The sequence below is a fragment of the Musa acuminata genome, chromosome BXJ3-6, assembly GCF_036884655.1.
Source record: "Musa acuminata AAA Group cultivar baxijiao chromosome BXJ3-6, Cavendish_Baxijiao_AAA, whole genome shotgun sequence".
Classification (NCBI taxonomy): Eukaryota; Viridiplantae; Streptophyta; class Magnoliopsida; order Zingiberales; family Musaceae; genus Musa; species Musa acuminata.
In genome coordinates, this window is record NC_088354.1 from 22,486,897 (window position 1) to 22,509,641 (window position 22,745).

Sequence of the window (22,745 nt, forward strand, 5' to 3'; positions counted from 1 at the left end):
TCTGATAAGTTTGTCATGGAGAATTCATAGAAAAATGGCAGTTACATAGTAAGAAACAATGGTTTTGAATATGAAAATGTACTTATTTGACATTTAGTAGGATGTCAACAATTTTGGAAGGTAGTGTAACTAAGGTAATGGCCAAAACATGCAAGATATGTGATTTTTTTTTTCTTTCTGATACTTGATTGCTAAATTTTAAATAATATATGTATATTTGATTTTAGATTAGCATAAGAGCATCTTCTAAATACAATCAGCTTTAAAATACCAAACTCACCTTTAATGAATTACTGTCATATATTGGAAGTGATAGAATTATACACTATTCCAACAGAATTTATGCAGAAACTAGTATAGATGGAAAGTCAATTAGACTTTCAGCTGGCTATAACTGAAGGTATCACAAAGTAAAGGATCACTAAGCATAAAACCTTTTAGGGATATCAATTTTCAAATTTGTGGGCTCTTAGTTAGCACAAGAAGGTACTCTGTTTTTGCCATCCACATGACTGTCCTTGACATTTTCAATGAGTAATTTATTGGATTTTTTTCAGCTGTTAGCATATCTGATGTTTAATAATATCATTGTTAGCTCTTTGCTCTTTGGAACTAATTTATAAATCTCCAATAAGCAATCTTTTGGGAGCTCTTGCTCCTCATGCTTTACATATCCTTGCTTAGTCAAGATCCACAATGTGTCAGTTTTTCCTGAATAATCACAGATTTTGAAATGTGGCAACTATGAAATGCTGGCAAGAAGTGTAGCTATGCCATCATGAAGTTTAATAGGCAGCCAAGTAATCTGAAGCCCTTGGGGCCCTCTATGATTTGGTGTTGGGTAGGTGCCTAGCTTCTAGAGCGTGTTTTGGCTTGGGCACCCACAATGATTGTCAAAACATTTAGATATAAATAATATAGAGGTCATTTGTTTAAAAAAAAATTTTTCTGTCTACCACCTTAAATAATTGTATCTTCATGTTTTAAATACAATGATTACCAATACACATGATAAGTTTCGCTAAGAATCATTCACATCTCCCATTCATTTGTATCTAATTGATTATGAGCCATTTGCTCAATAGTTGTCCTCACTTATTCTCCCTCTCGCATTTCCTACCACCTCTGCTTTTTTTCTTCACTGCTCTTGATGTCCACCAATCTAATGCTTACCTTCTTTCTTTCTCTTGCTTTTTTCTCTATCTTCCTTTTCCAACATGATGAGACCATTCAAGTTAGCACATGCTAGGATCAAGATTGGCCAAGCCCAGATGACAAGCTATCAGAGATTAATCACCTGTATGCTACATGTGTTGGTCAGATGTCAAAGGCTTAAATGGTGGCATATAAAGGATTGCCAAGGAGGTAATTTCAACTGTGTAAACTTGAACATCCTGTGCCAACATTCTATTTGTGTTAATAACCCCCTGCAGACCTTACCATGTTTGCCTCAGACAAAATGTATACTACACATGTATCCTACATGTATAATAACCCCCTGCGGACCTTGCCATGTTTGCCTTAGACACATGTATACTACATGTGCTGGTCAGAAGTCAAAGGCTTAAATGGTGGCTTAAATGGATTGCCAAGGTGGTAATTTTAACTTGTGTAAATTTGAACATGTTGTGCCAACATGCTATTTGTTTTAATAACCCCCTGCGGAACACACCATGTTTGCCTTATCCAAAGGTCTTTTGATTTTTTTTTTGGGTTTCTAGAATTAATGTCAAGCCCTGATTTGATGGATACTTGTGTATTGGGCTGAACTTTTTTAATAGTGATGCCCCTCTGTTTGAGGTATATATATTTCTTTCTCTGGTTATCTATTGTTTCTCCTTTGTTCTGGGTTCTATTTTGTGTCAGCAGCAGGCCTATATAGGCACTTGGCATAGCATTAGCATGGCATGTGCCAATAGCCACTTCATGTGGATCCTTGATCTAACTCACAACCTGATCATAGCTAACCAAGTCATTTGAAGGAAGCTAATGCATGGGCATATTTGATGGTATTTTGAACTTTTTTTGGTTTTCAAAACAGATATTTCCTTGAATGTCATTGATAAAGATGTTTTGACATTTAGAGGGTGCACATGAAATTGCTTCTTTTTATAATAAAACAATATTGCTTGGGGAAGTGCATTTAGTGAAGAAAAGGGATTGAGAGTGTTTTTTTATGGATCAGTTTTCGTGAACTATGAGAAGCTCCAATAACAATTCAAGAGATGCTTTGATTGGGTTTTTAGTCATGTTTTAATATTTAACTAGGATCTTGAATTATGTTATGTACTTGAAAATCATTGATAAATATACTTAATTGTCTGCATAGTCTTGTTAAATTGTTTTTTGGATTGTCCCCTCTTTTTTTTTCAGAGTCTGTGACAGTCGTCAGCAATACCACTGCAGCTAATGGCACAATATCTGAGGTAGTAACAACTGTATCTACTCCAAGCTTGCATGACCTGCAAGTTTATGGAGTTATTGTGGTTATACTTCTCTGCTTCATCGTATTTGGTGGTGTCAAGATTATAAATAGGGTAGCACCGGCTTTCTTGATTCCTGTCCTTTTTTCACTTTTCTGCATATTTGTTGGAACCTTCACAGCTCCAAGGAGTAATGCTTCAAGTAAGATCCCTTTATTAAATACTTCTTTATGCATATGGTTATCTTAGTTACTACTTCAAAGTTCAGTCTTTTTCAGACTTCACTTTGCATGAAGTGATGTACATGAACTTGCAATTCTTTTATGGTATCTCATGCCTATGTTGCTCTCTTTGGAATTGGGCACAGGTGGCATAACAGGGTTAAGATCACAAACATTGAAAGACAATTGGAGTTCTGCTTATCAGCGTACTACAAATGCTGGAATACCTGAACCAGATGGACCTGTCTATTGGAGCTTCAAGTAAGCCTTTACTGCATATATATGTTCGGTTTTTTTCTAAGTTTTCAGAGGTTTTATTAGTGAATGTTAAATCAGGTGACGCCATAATTTATTCAATTTTAAAATGTTAGATATTAGATTTACTAGTTGATTTTGTTTACTTTGGGGAAATGTGACTGTAACAAATGTTGATATACATCTTGGCATGTAACTATGACGCCTTCTAATTCCTTGATATATATTATAGTTTTAACTTTTTTCGTATAGGCATTCTGAAATTCTCTATCCTTTTTGTAGTGCATTGGTAGGCCTATTTTTTCCAGCTGTAACAGGAATTATGGCTGGCTCAAATCGATCTGCATCGTTGAAGGATACACAGCGTTCTATACCAGTTGGAACATTGGCTGCAACACTTACCACCTCCTTTTTATATTTGATATCAGTATTACTCTTTGGATCATTGGCCACTAGAGAAGAGCTACTGACAAACCGGTACCACATTTTTCCTAGTGCTGTTTTGGTCTTGAATGACAATATTTGACACAAAAACTATGAAGTTCTGTGGTCTTTTGCCTGTGTATCCACTTTTCATTTGATCTGAAATTTATGTGAACCTTAGTTTGGCACCACCACCATTTCACCCTGCTAATTTTTTTTCAGAGCATTAGATTGGTGATGGATCAGGATTGGAACGATAACTTACATGGAATGCCAGGGTGATGGTTAGGATCTTATATATGATGCATATATGATATAAGTCATTATGATGTACCTAATTATAAATATAGATTTGCTGTTGGGAGAAACAGCTATTGTAGAATATTCTGATGATTGGTAGGTATATGCTGTTCTACTGACTGTTGATGAACTAAAGCATTACATAAATAGAGAGAAACAAGAGAAATATTGATGTATTTGTGATTAATTTTATCATAAATTTATCAACAATTCTTTCCATGCCAAAAACCTTTTTAGCATTTTATTAGGTTAAGATCGTTAGTTAAACATATGGGAGAAGATCTTTTTCTTATAAGGAAAAACATCTAGAACTCTCAACACTTGTCTTATTAACTAAATTATTAATCCAATTGAATCTCTACAAAAAAAATGATTCTCAATCGTCAAACTACTCAAAGTAGTAACGAATATACCCTCTAAATGAGTATTGTTGTAGTTGCGCACATTTGATCATGGACCACCTTGTATTCAATGGATCATAGGATTTTGGCTTTCTTCTCTGAAATCTTATATTTTAGTTGGTTTTTGTTGCATACCAATTTAACATTATGGTTTTGGCTAATGCTAATATGCCATTGGCTCTCTAACCTTTGAAGTTAAAAGCATATATCTGTTTGAAGTTACTTGTGTCTTATTTCTTTGCTTGAATTTCTAATATGGAACTTTGTGCAGGCTTCTGACTGCAGAGATTGCTTGGCCCCTTCCAGCAATTATATATGTTGGGATTGTTCTCTCCACTTTAGGTGCAGCGCTTCAGAGTTTGACAGGTGCCCCACGCCTGCTTGCAGCAATAGCAAATGATGACATTCTCCCTGTTCTTAATTATTTCAAGGTCACAGAAGGGGGAGAACCTCATTTGGCAACGCTCTTTACAGCCTTTATTTGTATTTGCTGTGTTGTGATTGGGAACCTGGATCTGATCACACCTACTATAACTATGTTCTTCCTTCTATGTTATGCGGGAGTTAATTTGTCTTGCTTCCTTCTTGACCTGCTTGATGCTCCTAGCTGGCGCCCTAGATGGAAGTTTCATCACTGGAGCCTCTCACTTCTTGGAGCATTGATGTGCATTGGTATGTTACATAAGTTCGGGATATTTCTTTATCATCTCTACCATCTGGCGAGCTAGATGTTGATACGTGTCCCAGGAATAAACTTGTATAAGCTATGCCAACTGTAGCATAATGGAAGTAGCTATGTTAGATCAAGTTATAGTGTACAGAAAGAAGTAGGCAAGTTTAGGGCCACTAGTACTGCTGGTTGGCCATAGAATCACGGAAAAGCAATGTGGAAAATTTTCTTGTGGATATGACAAGATAAAAATGTGACAAATATTTTAGGATTGTGATGGAAATCTTTGGATGGTAATTATGTCATTTATAAGATAGCAGTTTGTTTTTTTTGTTAGCTGCAGTATTATATGGAAGTGAACTGATAATTTAGTTATAGACACATTTCCAAGCATCTGGTTTGTCATAACAAGAGATACTTGGCATGTAGAAACTAGTAATAGCCAAATACCCTTTAGAGGTTTCAAGTATGTGTTATAGAAAATTGGTGGCATGATTTACAATGATGGTTCATGATAGTGCTTACTCATCATCAAGTATTATCTTCCTCAACTAACCGGTGACCTGCTACCGCTTCCGAGTTATTAAGATTTGCTTGATCTTAAGGACTTGACCATTTAAAGCCTCCTCTTAGATCTATTTAATATGCCATTTCTCATTATGTGACCAGTTAAATGTTATAGTTATGCACCTAAAAACATTTTATTGATTTCTAACCAAGACTGCTTTCAATTGAATGGCTATAGCAACTGTACTATAATGATGTTGATGTTGGAATAATTACTTTAAATTAATAAAAATCAGGTTAGTACGTAGATCTCATTTTATTTTCATAATCTATGAGTTGGCTTATGGTTTGTTTAAGAATGATTATGGTTGTGTGCTGCTTAGGTAAAAAAGGTAGGTTGTCTTCTTGCTTAGGCAACTTTGAGTCAAAAATAGCCAATATGCTTTTGGAGATTTTTATGGTGCAAGAAGGGTAGCACGGTTTCTTGTTTTCGAATTTCAGCTAAAAATGAGCTTTAGCAGGATAGACATGCAAAATGTTACAAGCTCCAGGTTATTGTGCCAATGATTATATTAATGGTAGCATGGCAAGGCATAAAATCAGGATAAAATGATAATATGTATCAGAAGAGTTACTAAGAAAAGGAAGACAGGATCCAAAGCGTGAAAATTGTAATGACTGAGATCCAAGAGCAATTGATGATGACAATCCATAAGTTGACTATAGATTGTCTAAGATTGATTGGTGATTTATTGTGGATCAATTAACTGGTTGAAGCATTTGCTTTCTTGCGTTCGTGGCATACTTGAAATAAAATATTAGAGTATTTTATATAAGCTTATATATGACCATTGATATCGTCTGATGTTTCCTTCAATTGTTTGTTTGTGTTTCAAACGCTGAAGTACATATTTTCTTCATCAGGTTGTAAGCTGTTGTGTGAACGTATCATTACACTATGAAAGAAGAATTTGCCACAAAGAGAACTTAAGTCATATTAATGGTCTGATTTGAATGGTTAAACATTAATAATGTCAGAATACATTTGACAAATTTTTAAAATGGAAATAGTAAAACAAATACTTTTAGCTAAATCCTGGGATAGAATCCTGCCTGCACAACTTACCGTATGAAAAAAAAAAAAAAACACTACATGGCAAGTGGCATTAAGTAAAAAATGTATAGATTCCTTAGCTGTTTCTTTCTTCATGCAGTAACTTTTTCTTGGGGATATTAAAAGAACCAATAAAAATATAAAATCTATGTCTTTTAAAGTTGGAAAGTTGAAATGTAGGATATGCATGGATGAATTATTTTTGTCCAATAAACTGATTCATATCTAAGATTTTTTTTATTTATCCAGTGATCATGTTCCTTATCTCCTGGTCATTCACTGTGGTGTCTCTGGCCCTTGCTAGCCTCATTTATTATTATGTGAGCATAAAAGGGAAAGCTGGAGATTGGGGAGATGGATTCAAGAGTGCCTATTTTCAACTGGCCCTTCGCAGTCTTCGATCACTGGGAGGTATGCCTACATGTTATTCTGCTTTCATGATGATTTGAGAAAAAATGTTCTATCACTGATTGCTCAGTGCACCATGAAATGGTATTATATAGCAATGACAGTACTTAGTGTGTGTACCATTAACATCAGCGTCAAATACTGCATTCTGAATTTGTGAAGTATACCATAATAAAAGTTATCTTTAGATGGAGGGAATGTGTCCTTTGAGGGATCAACCCAACAACCTCTCTCACTCGATCTGTAATTACAATAAAAGAGAGTTTAAAGTACATCTCCAGAGAGATAAGACCCTGGAAAAGATAAGCAAGATAATTGGACTAAGAAATTTTTCTGTTCACTATTGTATGGTTCAGAGGAATGTGTCTGAAGATTTGACCCTGCACTGTACAATGGCAATACAGCACATCTGCAGCATGTTAAAATGCATATAATTTCATAATCATTCATCTGATTTGTTTAACCTTCAAGTTTATTGTCAACTATCAATTTACAAATATGTCACATGCTCCATTCATTCACGAGAGATATGTTATCAATATCATCATTGCTTCATGAATGAGATTGTTTGCTACGTTTTCTGACCTTCTTATGTCCTCTGTATCTATGTGCCATTTTGCAAATATACAAAGGCCTCGGGAAGCACAAACTTGCAAATGATAGTTGTCTACATAACTTGGTCTGGTTGAAACTAACCAAAGATATTACAACATTTCTCTTCATAGTGACACCATGTTTTCACCTGTTCTGTCACGGAAACTGAATTGCCAAATTTTGCATGAAACATGCCATTTTTTATCACAACTGTCTCTGAATTTCATATTGTGATATTGGCAACTTGATGCCCTCCTTGTATTTATCTATTAAAGAATTGTCAAGTCTCCACTTACCATAAAATGCATGAATTTGTTTACGAGTCTTCTTAGAATTTATCTTTATTACATGATTAACTTATTATGTTTGTCTTATCTTGAAGCAAACCAGGTACACCCTAAAAACTGGTACCCTATTCCCCTCATCTTCTGTCGGCCATGGGGAAAGCTGCCAGAAAATGTTCCATGTCATCCAAAGCTTGCAGATTTTGCTAATTGCATGAAGAAGAAAGGTCGCGGGATGTCAATCTTTGTCTCGATTATCGATGGTGACTATCATGAATTAGCTGAGGATGCAAAGACAGCTTGTCGTCAGATGAGCACTTACATAGACTACAAGCGCTGTGAAGGAGTAGCTGAGATCATAGTTGCTCCCACAATGTCTGATGGGTTTCGTGGTATTGTCCAGACAATGGGGCTAGGCAACCTTAAGCCCAATATTGTGGTTATGCGATATCCTGAGATTTGGCGTCGTGAAAACCTCACCCAGATTCCATCCACCTTTGTCAGCATTATCAATGATTGCATTATTGCCAACAAGGCAGTCGTGATTGTCAAGGGCCTTGATGAATGGCCCGGCGAATATCAGAGACAATACGGAACAATTGACCTATACTGGATTGTGAGAGATGGGGGCCTTATGCTTCTCCTATCTCAGCTCCTTCTAACAAAAGAGAGTTTTGAGAGCTGCAAGATTCAGGTGTTCTGCATTGCCGAAGAGGACACAGAGGCTGAAGAGCTGAAGGCTGATGTTAAGAAGTTCCTTTATGACCTCCGCATGCAGGCTGAGGTGATTGTTATAACAATGAAGTCATGGGAGGCACATGTTGACGCGGGGGACCAGCAGGATGAATCGGCGGAGGCATTCACGGGTGCACAACGTCGAATTGCTTCCTACCTAGCTGAGATGAAGGAGACTGCTAGGAATGAAGGGAAACCACTAATGGCCGATGGTAAGCCAGTGGTGGTGAATGAGCAGCAGGTTGACAAGTTCCTTTACACGACCCTGAAGTTGAACTCGACCATTCTGAGATACTCACGGATGTCTGCGGTCGTGCTTGTCAGCCTCCCACCACCACCTCTAAACCACCCAGCGTACTTTTACATGGAGTATATGGATCTCTTAGTTGAAAATGTGCCGAGGATGTTGATAGTTAGGGGGTATAGGAGAGATGTTGTCACTTTGTTCACGTAATTGTATACGTACCGACTTTTCTGGTCACACGACCTTGTTGTAATTGACTTATGCCTGTGGGTTGGTTTTGTTTACTCATCTGATATTTATTCTTTATAGTCATTTTTTTACCTGTTCAGGTGAGTCATCTGCTACTTGAATCGGTTGTGGTTTTTGGTGATACAACGACCTACGAAGGATAATGGAATAGCAGTTGGTTGTCAGTCTATGTTGAGATCAACAAAGCTGCTGTTCACCATATATATATTAGCTATTGATGAGCCAAAAAAAAAAACGGCCTGTTGATAGTGGACGAATAAAACTCGTTTGTAGTGCGAAGTTAGGGTGGCTAATCATGAATTCTACACAACATACTCACTGTGGATGATGAGTGCAAAGATGATTCCACAGGTGTCAAGTGATCGACCTCCATTGGCCCTATATACATATATATATGTGTGTTGCTATATATATATATATATATATATATATATATATATATACACACACGCACACACGCTTGAGTTAGTGATTAAAAACTTCACCAAGATGTACACCCAACCCCACAAAAACCCATCACAACACTACGTATTTGCAGTAAGCCATGAACTCACCTTCCTGATTCGGTTCGTGGAAATCTGATACCAGTTGTGTTTTGAGTCCCAGGTTGCAGAAAGTTCCTGTTAAAGCCTTCCAACCGCACAAGAACTCAGTGAAGCACTACAGAATCCACTCTGATACAATCATGAATGTTAACACGAAAATAAAGGGATGGTCTCCATGCCACCTCCGAGACTGTTTGTTGACGTGGCCATCTCGTTTAATGGCATTAGATCTACCTAATGAAAGACTCCATAAGGAACTGGTGTTATGAATCTACAAGTGCACTATTCATTACACCAAAGAAGATGAATCTCTCACATGACATGGGAACAGCGATTTCTACCACCTAGATTCGTCTTTGAATCACTTGGATCCCTCGACACACCAAGGCTTCCCTCTTGGATCATCAGACTCCAACTCTGACTCCAACCCCGAGATCCATCACCTAATGTTGGATGCTTGGTCCAGGCATCCACCTGTTCTTCCTCTACTTGCCATCACAACTTCCAGCAGGGCAAGATAATTTACAAACAGTGCAACAAAGAGCAGTCCACGCTCTTGTGCTTCCAGCTCCCTCCGTCGGAGCAACTTGATGACTTCTTCTGCGACTGACCATGACAAGGATGACCTGCAGAACAAGATCATTTGTTATTCCAGCCTTCCTACCATCAAAGACGATGACATATACATAAACATATACATATATATACATATATATATATACATATATATATATCCATTCCTTTTTGGAGCAAATATGATCTAAATGTGAGAACACTGGAACAAGTGCTGATGTTAAAACTAAAGCAAAAGATAGAACAGAGAATCCACATGCTCCTTTGTGTAAACTATGAAATAGATCAGGCAGGTTCTCTCGGTATCTTAAGATGTGAATTTTAGATGCGTGAACTCCAACAATGACATGTAAGCAAGCCTGAAGAGATTATGAAATAGGACTTGTTTTTGCTACAATGACATGATCAACAACTTGAAAATAATTCTGAACATTCTGCAAAATTTACAATAACCTCCTCATTGATAGGCCTTTGACTCGTCACAAATAATCAATTATGCAACATCTGCAGGGAATCTCCAGATGAAATAATTAATCATCCTTTTGAATGCATCTAAATATTTTGAAAGGTAACTCAAGCAGAAAAAATGCTGCACAGTATAAATGCCAACTCAAAGATGAACAAAATATTAGTTAAATCATAAATTGAGTACATAGGATTAAAAATCAAGAAATATTAGTAAGAATGGTTTGAAATACATGTAACAGTAAGCAATTGAATGATTGAAGCATGGTAAGATCAACACAAAGTCCTTACACTTTAAAGCATAGATGTCATCGAAGAACTAATGATATTCTTAATTTGGTTTGAATGGTGCTACCAACAAATCTTTACCAAATATATAACTCTATTCCTCAGAACATACTCTTTTCTTTTCAAGATCTAGATTGGCTACTCTACAAAAATGGTAGTATCTCTTAATTGCCAACAAAAGTTGAAGACAATGCCAATCTGTATGCCACAAGTCCAACCTTCTCTAAGATCTCAAATGTCCTTTGGCTAACTTCTTCATTCTTCCTTCTGCATAACTTTTCTAGTGGTTGTTAATAATCTTTAACGTATTGTCACAACCCGGGCCTAATAAGCTAGTTGGCTTACCAACTTCGTTTGGCACAAACAATTAGCCAAAATACTTAAGTTGAAGTTGATAGTAGTACACTCATCAAACCATTATAAGCCAATATTTAGTCTTGCCCACTTCCGATGTGGGACTAATCAAGGTGTTATAGCATGGTCCATTTGAGGCATAGCTTGGTGGTGGCTTCACGTCGTGACAAGTCCTATAAATCTATATATGGGTATCCCTTTCCTACTCGAGCCCCCTCACCATGTCTAAATAAGGTCGGCTCTAATACCAATTATCACGACCCAGGCCTAATGAGTTAGCTGGTTTATCAACTTTGGTTGGCCCAAACCACTGGTCAAAATACTTAAGCTGAAGTTAATAATAATATACTCATCAGACCCTTATAAGTCAATCTTTAGTCATGCCCACTTCCGATGTGAGACTAATCGAGGTGTTACAATTTAGGTCAACTACATGGATCTTTTATTGCCATTGAGATCTATAAAAAACCATATGTTTAATTAAGTTTAGAAGATTTAAATCTTTATTTATAGTTTCTATTAAAAATTTTTGGATCATCCTCTTTTTAGTTTCTATTAAAATCATTTTATCTTTTCTAACGACCATATTCGTAGGTCTCATAAGCACATGCTCATACCATCTTAAACGATTCTCTCTCATCTTATCCTCTATCAAAATGATACCTAGTTGTTTACAAATAAAAATAATTTTTATTCTATCTTTCCTAGCAACTCCACACATTCATTTTTGCATTTTTATCTCGGCAACAAAAGCTTTTTGTATATGTTATTTCTTAACTTCCAACACTCGAAACAATAAAGCATTGTTGATCTCACAACTGTCTTATAATATTTTTTTTAATCTCTAAGGTATCCGATAATTATATAAGACTACTAATATCCCTCACCATTTTAATCATCTTGTTTTTACTCTATAAATAATATCTTTATCAATCCCTCCATCTCGTTAAATAATTGATCCAAGATATATAAAACTTATACTTAAAGGAACTTCTTACTCATCCAACTTAACTATATTCTCTTGCATATTCCTAATATTACTAAAATTTTATTTCATATATTCAGTTTTAATCATACTTAATCTAAAACCTTTAGTTTCTAAGAATTATCTTCGTACTCAAGTTTATAATAGAATAGCAATAGAAAATGACATTAATATAAAGAAGACAAAAAAAATTATAGAACTAAAAAAAGTTATATTTTCATAAATAGGCCCATTATGGGCTAGCGTAGATTGTCCATGTGCATCATGAACTAGTGCAACATATGGAGAACACGACACTTAAAAGGTTACTACTAAGATGTGAGTCAAATTTAAACATTACCAAGAATTTGACTTGACAAGCAGTAAAAAAATCTCAAATGTAGGTAACACTAAAATGGTGTCGGCAGATGTCAAGCCATCCGAGCCTACCATTAATCTTGATGAAGTTTTGACATTTCCATATCATCAAATAAATGTATTTTATCTCTTAATCCATCTCTCTCTTCTAAACTATGCATGATTTCAAGGTTCCAAATACTGGGCATACTATTGACCGATAGGGTTTGGTATTTACCAGTCCACTAGATGACCAATACGTGAACTGAGAGATACCACCAATACAATTTGAAACAGTGTATTTTATTTTGTCTAGACAGGTGTAATCTGCTATCGACAGCTGTTGACATCCATCAACATCAGGTACTTGAGATGCTAAATTATTAAAATATTAGGTAAAAAAATTAAAAAGTAGTTTTCAGCAATGCTGTTGAAACTTTCCCTCTTCTCTCTCTTTCCCTTTGTTCAGCCACAACCACCACTCCACCTTGGCATCCACCTCCTTCAATAGTCATTGCTGTCTCTCCTCCTCTTCCCCCTCTCACTCTAGTCCAAGCATTCTGACCAGTACTGAGTGAAGAACTGTCATTGTAGAGGTTAGGTCGCCTACCAATATTAGCATGGAACCAAGATTTTGAACCTTTCATGAATTCATGGTTAAGTCGTTTTCTGTATATTTCAAACGATTTATGCTTAGATAAGGTTAATTATGCCAAATTTAAAAAAAATTACATTTCAACTATTTTGTAGCTACAATCCACCACGAATTAAGTTAGAGAAACATGTATAAAAAATAACCTTGTGGCCTAAACCAGCATTGAATGTTAGAATTACACCACAATGCGTTCAGATTAAGTTAGAGAGAGAAAACCAGCTAAAACCAGTCACATGCATGCAAGTCAATGTGTGCTGGTGTGCTAGTTCCATTACAGCATCACATTAGCATGTTCCCTAGAATAGCACATTATGATAGAATAAGGCTGATTGGCATAGAGGTGGTATATAACAAAATTCTTGAGGTTACATGACAGTGAATTAGGAACAGAACTACTCAATCAACATAAGCAATATGGGCATACCCTTATCATCAAATTCTCCATGGGTAGAACCTCGTAATATGAAATTCCTCAAATCATTTACATATAAGTGGAATATCAAAAAGAACTAACCTCTAGAATGCAAAGATGATAGCTTGCAAGGCAAGAATGCGTGCCACTAATGTAGCAGTACTGCTTTTCTTAGTCCTGCTGCAATCTAAGGGTACCTGTTTGAAATGGCAATACCCATCTCAATCACTACAAAAGAACTATCAACAAAACACAGAGTAAAGTAGGACATTTAATGTACCTCAAGATGACATAATGATGATCACCTCAAACTGTTGTTTGATCTGAGCCGCTGCCCTGCACAAACTGTGGTGAATGAGCAGGTACTATGAAGTGTGGCTGGGCAGGAACAGGGGTTGCTAATCCTGTAATGTTGAATACTAAAATTATTTTCTACAGGCTATGCCAATAACATAGTAAATTGCAGCAAACCACTTGTACAAAGGTTAAAAAAACAAGAACATTACGGTTATTTTCTGACTCCTTTGAGCTTGAAATGATATATTTGTTGAGAACCACAGTCAAATGTAAAGACCAAGGATCACAATTAAAATGACCAAACTAAAGAAAGAAATACAGAATATTTTTAACAAGTTCAAATTAAAACCAACTACAGCAAATAGAATACTAGTATCTGATGTTCTCCGCTAAGTCATATCTTGCATCAAGGAAACAAAATTAAAAATGCACCAATATACTACAAGTTGAGCTTAGTAAGGTCAACCATTAATTTATTCTTGTGCCAACCACGAATTTGTAACACTAGGTAACATTCACTCAATCCTTTCTCTTGAACCTCATCAACAGTAGAGTCCTGTATGTCCCAACCACAATCTATGCTCACCTCAAAGAGATACAGATACCTAGATATAATATAACATGTAACTTAAGACCTGAACATACGAAATAACAAAGAAAATGAAATTTCTAGGAGAAAATGTACCAGCTGGATAGGGTGCTTGAATCACAGGTCGAGGAGCACTTGCCATTCCATTGACATTTGGTCCACTCAATTGCACAATCTGATTAGATGGCATTGTGTAGCTCTGAACTGCCATATAACCAGGCCCACCAGACATAGGTTGACCAAATTGACCAAATGGGTAAACAGCTGTATTTACAGCTCCTGGAAACCCATAAACTTGAAAGTAATGGTGCCCCATGTAAGGGTTGTATATATTCTACAAAAGAAAGAAAGAGGATTGTATACATTCTGCAAAAGAAAGAAATATAATCACAACTGCCACTGCTAATAGCAACAGTCTAAAATCAACTTCCAGATTCAGAAAAAAAGATTGACATAATTCTGGGTACTGAACCTGTGGAAAGATGTACTCCGGCCCATATGGATTGTAACTGCAAAAGGAATTTTTATAGTAATCAATAAAGGCACTTGATTGATACTCCACTAACACATTCACAATAATCATAAACCACAATAAATATTTGAAGGACCTTAAGCATAGATGTGATAAGCACAAATTCCTAACATCATGACAACCAGAGACTACAGAGTCTTACTACCTTCTCCCTATTCCTAGGGTGTGCAAGCAGTGTCACCATAGCCATGTCAACTTGGAGCTTATGTTTCCCCATCTTAATTTCCCCCTAAACTCTCTGCAAGTGGATAATAAACTAATATCCCATCATCCTTATTTGCAATTGGCTAATATCAAACCATAATACTAACAACTGAAAGATAATTATTCTTTAACTTCATCAGTTGCCTTCAATGGAATTGCCAAAATATATATCAGTGCATGAGTATTGTACTGTTTTCACTAATACAGATAGAGAGAATTTAATGTTTGAATTTCCTTGAATATATATATATATATATATATATATATTGATGTTATTTTAGTTAAAAATCACAGCCTACATAAGCTCTTGCCACTAACAAATCTGAAAAGGGTCAACTAAATGCATCTTTAACCCCGGATTCAGAAAGGCTGTTCCTCAGTTACAAGCCACAAAATGAAGGGCGCATCCGCTTATTGAATTCTAATCAAGACACATATTTCCGAACATGGATTACAAATTAAAAAAAGGTCCATCTCTTACATTTATTTAATTATTAGAATCATATATTATATGTCAAAGAATAACTAAAAGCAAGTAAACCTCATTAATTTTACACAACATAGCTATTATCTGACTCAAGATAATTGTAAAACAAAAATCCTTTATATCAGAAAGTTCAGATTTCTCCAGGTTTAACGGAAAAAATATAGGTGGCACACTTGATTAATATCAGTGCCTGCTTCCATGCCTATCAAATAGAAGTGAACATGTACATAGTTATGGTATTATAAGGTCAGGTAACAATTAAGTTGGTTTAGCCAAATACTTTACAATTCAATCTACCTTATCTTACAACTATATATCACCTAAAACATACCTTGCTATTCTTTGTTCCTAGTAGGGCATGCTTTTAAGTTAGAAAGATGGGACCACAAGAGAGTTCCCATTCGAAATCTCTTCTAAAAGCTTACACGTTCAAGATCATAGCACTGCTGGTTCAGAAGTAAAAACAGAGAGATTATTAACAGTAAATTTTTCTTCTCCACAATTTTAGTTGTGATTCTTTCACTTATTCATCCTAGTAATTAGTTCTTTAAACTAATCAACTTCATAATAAGATATCAGGACAGATATCAAAGGAAATATTAATTACTTTCTTTTAACAACAACCAACTACTGTTCTGAAAAGATTCAGAAGATCAACCAACCTATATGGTGGATAAGGAAACCCTTGTTGGTAGCCAAAAGGAACTGATGATTGATGAGCAGGACTTCCGACATATGGCCCTCGTGGAACCAACACACCTCCAATGTTGGGGCCTGCTGACCTTGGGCGCACTAAAAAAGAAAGCCCGACAAACAAACCGACGTCCATGTTACAAGTGGCTAGCATGTCGTAGCAGCATGGCAACAATAGAAAAGGAAAAACATCAAGAATGGATATAATACATTTTCCTTCAGATTCTTAAAGTTCAATATTTTTGTCTTTTATATTATCTTTTTTTTTGTAGGGAGGATTTGGTGGACTAGAAAAATAAATTAATTCATTCTATAAGTCAAAAAAATGTTCTGAATGTTTCACAGACAGGTATCTATTTGGTAAGTATTTTATGTGGAAGGAAACATAAGGACTTCCTTGTGAGGGCAAATCAATTGTTATAGACCAAAAGAAGCAGGTCTATATAGATTGGGAAAGGCCGTAGATGAAAAAGTGAAACAACCATAATGAAGTAGTCAAAAGCATTTAAATGATTCCCATATGGACAACTAGTATTTCAAGCATGCTCAGAGAAATGCAGGCGGCGAAAGCAAAGCTAAAAGAAACCACCCGTGGTTTGCTCCAAAGCTTGGTGGTCAGTGACATGAGTACTTGTGCCGACATATGCTGATCAACATGATAATCCCTGGTTTGCTCGTATTACATCATTAGTAATAAGTACTGAAATTTTGAATTCATCCACTTAATCTAACTTCTGCAAAGAAGAAAGATGCCAAATTGGCAAATCTGAAAGCAAAGAGAAAAATATAATAGTCCTATAGATTACAAAATGCACCATTACAGAAGACCTATCTTCCTCCTAATTCAGAAGGAAAGAAAGGATATCTAAAATAATTAGGAGTTCCCACAACTTCAACATTCTTGTTTGTCCATCATCAAATATATATAACTTTCTACCCAGTGTTGCATTAAACCATTTGATGTTGATTTAATTGTTTTCCTATCTCTGTGATATGGTTTAGCATTTTCCAAAACATAAACTCGACCTAAAAATTTATTTGCATTTTTATGTCTCTATCGAGTCCGAGTAACCAATACACGAACAATTAAAAAGAACCTGATGCTTATGTAAAGTCCAGGCCTTTCGCAACTCCATTAAGACTAAGGCACAAAGTAAAGATACAATAAAGTTTGTTGATGATTTTACAAGCTGCAAAACCAGGTGGTAGATATAGTTTAAGGCACTTGCAAAATAACATGCTTGACCACATCATGTCTGAAGCCCTCTTAGAAACTGGATAAAGATATGGGTTATGGTTACAAGTTACAACACAACAGGGATACAACAATCTTAAAATGTTAGGACAAAGTACCACACAGAAACATCAATTAAAATATATGTATATTATGAATACTTCCTCCTGAGATAATATAAATATTATAAATATTAGCCGACAAACATTTTTCTATTACAATCATAATATAGATGTTTTCTTCATGTGTGATGTGTCTACTACCTTCTAGTACTTTTATCTCCGGATTTTACAATTCTATATGTTGTTTTTTTTCCTAGCAATTTTTAAGAAATTAACTCATCCAAATTAATCAAGCTACTAACTCATGATAAAAGATAATAAAGAACTACAACTTCCTACAAGCAGTCATGGATCTATGGTTGATCTTTATGAGCTTGTGATACAACAGCAGAGATGATATAGCAAGAGAAGTGACTCACTAACAGTGACATCATAACAACAGCAGCAGCCCAACAGTAGTTGTCTTCTCCTTCCCTCTTTGTTTCTCTCTTCTACTTCATCCTCTTTTATTTTTCCTTATTCTCTTTCTAATGCCTTTTCCATACATGCTATTGCTCAAAAGAATATATATATATATATATATATATATATATATATATATATATATATATATATATATATATGGCACATATTCCAGCCATGATATGCCTTTAAGACTAACACAGTAACTTTCAACTGTTTTTGTTTGCATTGGATTAGTTTTACAATGCCAATAGGAACCCATGAAACAACGAAACTAGGTTCTTTGTAAAAGTAGAACATATTAAGAAAAATTATCTTCAAATTCATAGCCCATAATTAATAAGCTAAGGATAACTCTGAATCTCCAATATCAGTGTACCATAAAGATTACATGCAATGACGAACTTCAGATTTGTTCTTAGGTTTGTCATTCTTTCATATGCAACTTGTGTTGTATGTTTCAAATGTACTATTCATTATTGCACTGATCTCACTATAAAAGCATTCCAGTTTGAAGTGAATTCTTTTATAATAACAGTGGCCAAGAGATCCTACGACTTACTCTTGGAAACCAACAATGAACTTTGCAACTTCAGGAGCATTAAATAAAGTATAAGGCTGACACATTGGATAGGTCGAAGACCTCTCCTGAAGATGATAGATAAGCCTGATTGTGACAATTGAAAAAGAAAAGGTTCTAGAGTGCAGCAGTACGGATGACAAACAAAGAATTGGATGGACGACAAGGAGCAATTCGACAGATTTGAGGCACCACCAAATATTCAGATGCAATTTTTGATGATTCTATCATAATCAGAAACTATAGGGCAATACCACCAAACTGTAGAGCAGGGCGAGGCCGCCCAAGTGAAGCCAAGTTGCAGTTCGCCCGCCGGCCATCGATAACAGGGCTCGGGTCAGCACATGCCCTCTTTGCAGATTCCGATTGTCGAAAAGTAACCTAATGCCAACGACCAAGTCAACACCATAACCAACGATTCAGCAGTCACCCCAACAAACACGGAAGTAACAACTGAAAAGATCAAAATCCTTCCTCGATCTCGATTCTTTAAAGGAGCAATCTTCATCACTTCACACGATTAAAGAACCATGAAATACTCACGAATCCATAACCTTTGGACCGCCCGGTGTTCTTGTCCGTGATCACCACGGCCTCGAGGATCTCTCCGAACTGCTCGAAGTGGCGGCGCAGCGTCTCGCTCTTGGTCTCCCACGCGAGGCCCCCGACGAAGACCTTCGTCAACGTCGTGTCCCCGAAAGGGGAATTTAGGAAGTGGAACCCGGAGCTGGAGCTCGAGGCCGATCCGGAGGCCGACCCAGGCCCCGGATGGTGAAAAGCCATCGAGCAAACCCCCAGAAGGAACCGAAATCGCAGCCAAGAAGAGGAGAATTGGAAGGAAGAATCGGGCAGAGGGGTGGGTGGGGTGATCAACCGTGGAAACCCTAGCTGGCGCTCGTAAAAACCCTAGCTTTATGGGTTCCAAGCAGAGACCAGATCAAAAAAAGCGATCTTCGCTTAAGATTTGAAGGAATCCCGAGGAAAGATGGAAGAAACAGAGAGGAGGTGTGGGATGGGAGTCCGACTCTGGCAGCAACCGCTGGCCTTCCACGAAGAACACTTGTGCCAAATCATTACTACTGCTCCTAATAATAATAATAATAATATTATTATTATTATTATTATTATTAGAAAAAGAAATTGGGATAGGTCAGCAGAAATTATATACAGATATTGGATCCTTCAAACCCTAACTTTTGTATCCTTGTGGTGTGATTTGGGATCACTCCATTCTGCTAACTACTCTCTTATCTCCAACCGTGTTTAGCAATTCCACTTTCTTGGTGATGAAGCCAGCCATCCACTATTGTTATAAGCTTCCTTCTTTTCATCAATTGCTTCACCCATTCTCAACCTTAAATTGTATATTAATTAAAAAAGTTGGTTGTGCCTCCTCCCTGTATTCAGCTACTTAATTCACAGAGTACTCTATGAATTATCCCTTGAACTGTGGAACCTTAATAATTAATCGTAAAAGATGTTGAAACCGAAGCCAAATCTTTTGTTAATAATCCTCGTCTCAAAATTACATTATGCAGTGATTGATTGTAATGTGTTGTACGCCTTTTAATTCAATATACGTCAGAATGAGGTTCCGCTATTGATAATAGTAGAATCAAAAGTCGGCTGGGAACTCATGGAGCTTGATTTTAGCGTGGATGCTCATTAGCCGGAGAATGATCTCTTCTCTTCGACGGTTGTGAAACATTCTTCTCCTCTTCAAGAAAATGATATTTTTTTAGATTAATTATTTCCTAACACTCATTTCAGCTAATATGATGCCATTACCTGAGTGTTACACTTGATGTTTAGCTCCACACTGAATGCAAAGAGGTTAACTACAAAACCTCACCTATCGCATTTGATTAGGTGGTGACAAATAATGTGATCTAACATTGAGCATTTGTATGGTTAAAAGACATATCATAACTGATTGGACCTCGAGGATGTTAAATATTAAATGGGAGAGATAGTGATGTTCGAATTTAATCATGTATTAGATAGATGCTAGAGATTATATCATAAGAGGATTTTAATGTGATCTAACACGAGTTTGAAAATTTATAAATAATATACTTGTTTAACGTTAACTATGACTTATGATAAGCAGATAAGATTTCCTCGTGCATTTCATAGTTTCTTCTATAATTTCTATATTTCTATCTTCTTCGTTTAATTCTTAACATGGTATCAGAGCGTTCTTCCTTGCGGATGTAGGCAGCTCTGCCGAAGCCTTCTACTACTCATCTTTTCTGTTCAATTGGAAAGGGCAATGTTGCTGCTTACCTCTCCTCCGGCGCCGTTACTTCCTGTTCCAAAGTCAAAGACTGCTCGGCCACCTCCTGCCCTCACAAGAACCTCGCCTACACTATCGTGGTGGTCGTCGTCCTCGCAACTACTCATCGGCCAGTGACCTCTCCTCCTCGTTCCCACATCTCACTCGAGCGAGAAGTGCTGTTGCTGCCATCCTTGCCGCTCAACCTCGTCGAGGTGCTCGACGCCGACACTACTTACCCTATTTCGCAGTGTTCTCCTACCTGACCTGGCAGTCGCTTGACATTTCCTCTACCTCGGTGCACCTCGGCAACATTAATCCAAAGTAACAAAGCAATCACCTCCTACCATAGCTATCATTGCCTTCTTGCGGCAACAGGAACGATTGTAATTTTTATAGCTTCCATCTGCAGTCGCTTCCCTCTGCCATAGCAATTTCTCTGCCACAGCAATCTTTACTGCCACAGCAAGCTTCAGTAGTTTATATCGCTATTGTCTCATCGTTGCATCGTTGCAGCCTCCTCTGCAGCTTCCTCGCCCATCGTTGCAGCCTCCTCTACAGTGCATCACTACAACCTCCTTTGCAGTTCATCGCTACAACCTCCTTTGCAGTTCATCGCTGCAGCCTCCTTTGTAGCGCATCGGTCTGCTTTTCTCCTCCTCCCTCCCTCCTATATCTTTACATCTTCTGTAAAGATCACTTAAACCACCACAAGATATCTAGGATGTCTTCATTTTCCTCTTCCGATATTCTTGTCCCTATTTCTGTAGGGACTCTGAGCACTTCTCAAAGTCTTATCACCATCAATGCTGTAGCACTTATTCCCTTCAAATTATCCAAAGGCAGCAACTATGCATCTTGGAGGGCACAACTTTCTAATCTTCTATTTGGCTATGATCTCCTAGGTTACATTGATGGCTCTCTCCAGTGTCCACCTAAAATAATCAACATCCCAGGCGAACCCAGTCCAGTACCAAATCCAGCCCACAAACTATGGTTACGTCAAGATCACATCATCCTCCAAGCTATTCAAAGCTTCCGTTGCTGGATCCATTGTCCCGTTGATATCCTTATGTACGACTACTGCAGAAGCATGGTGTAAGTTACAAACAACTTTGGCAAATCGCTCGTGTACTCGCATGCTTGGACTTTTCTCCAATCTGATGAAAACGAAACAAGAGGGAAGTACTATTGCTGATTATCTACAACATATCAAAATTATCATCGCTGACTTAACTTTGATAGGTCATTCTCTTAGTGATGAAGAAGTCTTAATACATACCCTCAATGGCCTAGGAGGTGAGTATAAAGAACTGATAACAACACTTCGGGCACGCGACTTACCAATATCATTCGAAGAACTTTATGATAAGTTGATCGACTATGAGACGTACTTGAAGTGTGATGATAGTTGCCCGGACCACCTATTACAGCTCAGGTCAATCAAAAATCCAAGAGAAAGAGCAACCAATACAATAAGCACGTCAACAATGAACTGGCTAAGCTGCCTCCTAGCCCTATGGGGCTCAGACCAAACCCCCCTTATCCATATCAAGGTGGTAACTTTTATAATCCTCAGCCGTCGCATCCTGACTTCACAAGCCACCAACGAGTCGTTTGCCAACTATGTGATAAAGTCGGACACTCCGCGAAAGTTTATCGGTCTCGCCCCAGACTCCCTGCTCCATCATAGTGGCCTTAGGCGAATTTCATGGCTACTCCAACTCCTACCCAACCTAAATGGATTGTGGACTCGGGCGCCTCTCATCACATCACCTCTGATCTTCAAAACTTGACCATTCTCAATAACTATGATGGAAATGAAGATATCATCATCGGTGACGGTAAAAGAATTCCTATTACTCATTCTGGTTCCTCAACGCTTAGTT

The 22,745-nt window shown here is 37.0% G+C and overlaps 2 protein-coding genes across 10 annotated transcripts in view; one reads left to right on the top strand and one right to left on the bottom strand.

Annotated features, from left to right (window-relative positions):
* Positions 1 to 8,907, top strand: part of LOC103973858 (cation-chloride cotransporter 1) — a 28,017-nt gene extending 19,110 nt beyond the window's left edge. For 4 of the 6 annotated variants that reach the window (XM_009388526.3, XM_018821605.2, XM_018821606.2 and 1 more), the window contains 6 exons: positions 2,374 to 2,625; positions 2,791 to 2,905; positions 3,182 to 3,376; positions 4,295 to 4,695; positions 6,564 to 6,725; positions 7,699 to 8,907. In XM_009388526.3, the coding sequence (XP_009386801.1) occupies positions 2,374 to 2,625; positions 2,791 to 2,905; positions 3,182 to 3,376; positions 4,295 to 4,695; positions 6,564 to 6,725; positions 7,699 to 8,789 (2,216 nt within the window). In that variant the 3' untranslated portion in view covers positions 8,790 to 8,907. Of the gene's footprint in view, positions 1 to 1,235; positions 1,366 to 2,373; positions 2,626 to 2,790; positions 2,906 to 3,181; positions 3,377 to 4,294; positions 4,696 to 6,563; positions 6,726 to 7,698 lie in introns of all 6 variants that reach the window. The other 2 variants (XM_065156172.1, XM_009388527.3) reach the window with 2 other exon arrangements.
* Positions 8,908 to 9,481: 574 nt separating this feature from the next.
* LOC135581536 (uncharacterized) lies at positions 9,482 to 19,776 on the bottom strand. 4 transcript variants are annotated; one of them, XM_065157428.1, is made up of 8 exons: positions 19,125 to 19,776; positions 18,836 to 18,962; positions 16,213 to 16,390; positions 14,800 to 14,836; positions 14,424 to 14,661; positions 13,722 to 13,860; positions 13,544 to 13,638; positions 9,482 to 9,999 (listed from the first exon to the last, which is right to left on the bottom strand). In XM_065157428.1, the coding sequence occupies exons 1-6, from the start codon at positions 19,362 to 19,364 to the stop codon at positions 13,748 to 13,750; spliced, it is 933 nt and encodes a 310-aa protein (XP_065013500.1). In that variant the 5' UTR covers positions 19,365 to 19,776; the 3' UTR covers positions 9,482 to 9,999; positions 13,544 to 13,638; positions 13,722 to 13,747. The 4 variants fall into 4 exon arrangements, with proteins under 4 accessions (XP_065013500.1, XP_065013501.1, XP_065013502.1 ...); XM_065157429.1 differs by having other exon boundaries at positions 13,722 to 13,845; positions 19,125 to 19,765; XM_065157430.1 differs by having other exon boundaries at positions 16,213 to 16,342; positions 19,125 to 19,758.
* Between the last annotated feature and the right edge of the window lie 2,969 nt (positions 19,777 to 22,745).

Bases quoted from the DNA above. Each gene is read 5' to 3' on its own strand.
- LOC135581536 (XM_065157428.1), bottom strand. From the start codon at position 19,364: ATGGCTTTTCACCATCCGGGGCCTGGGTCGGCCTCCGGATCGGCCTCG. The intron at 18,963-19,124 runs GTGAGTATTTCA...CGTTGGCATTAG, and splicing joins GGTCCAAAGGTTATGGATTC to GTTACTTTTCGACAATCGGA. The intron at 14,837-16,212 runs GTTGGTTGATCT...TTCCTTTTGCAG, and splicing joins TTTCCTTATCCACCATATAG to TTACAATCCATATGGGCCGG.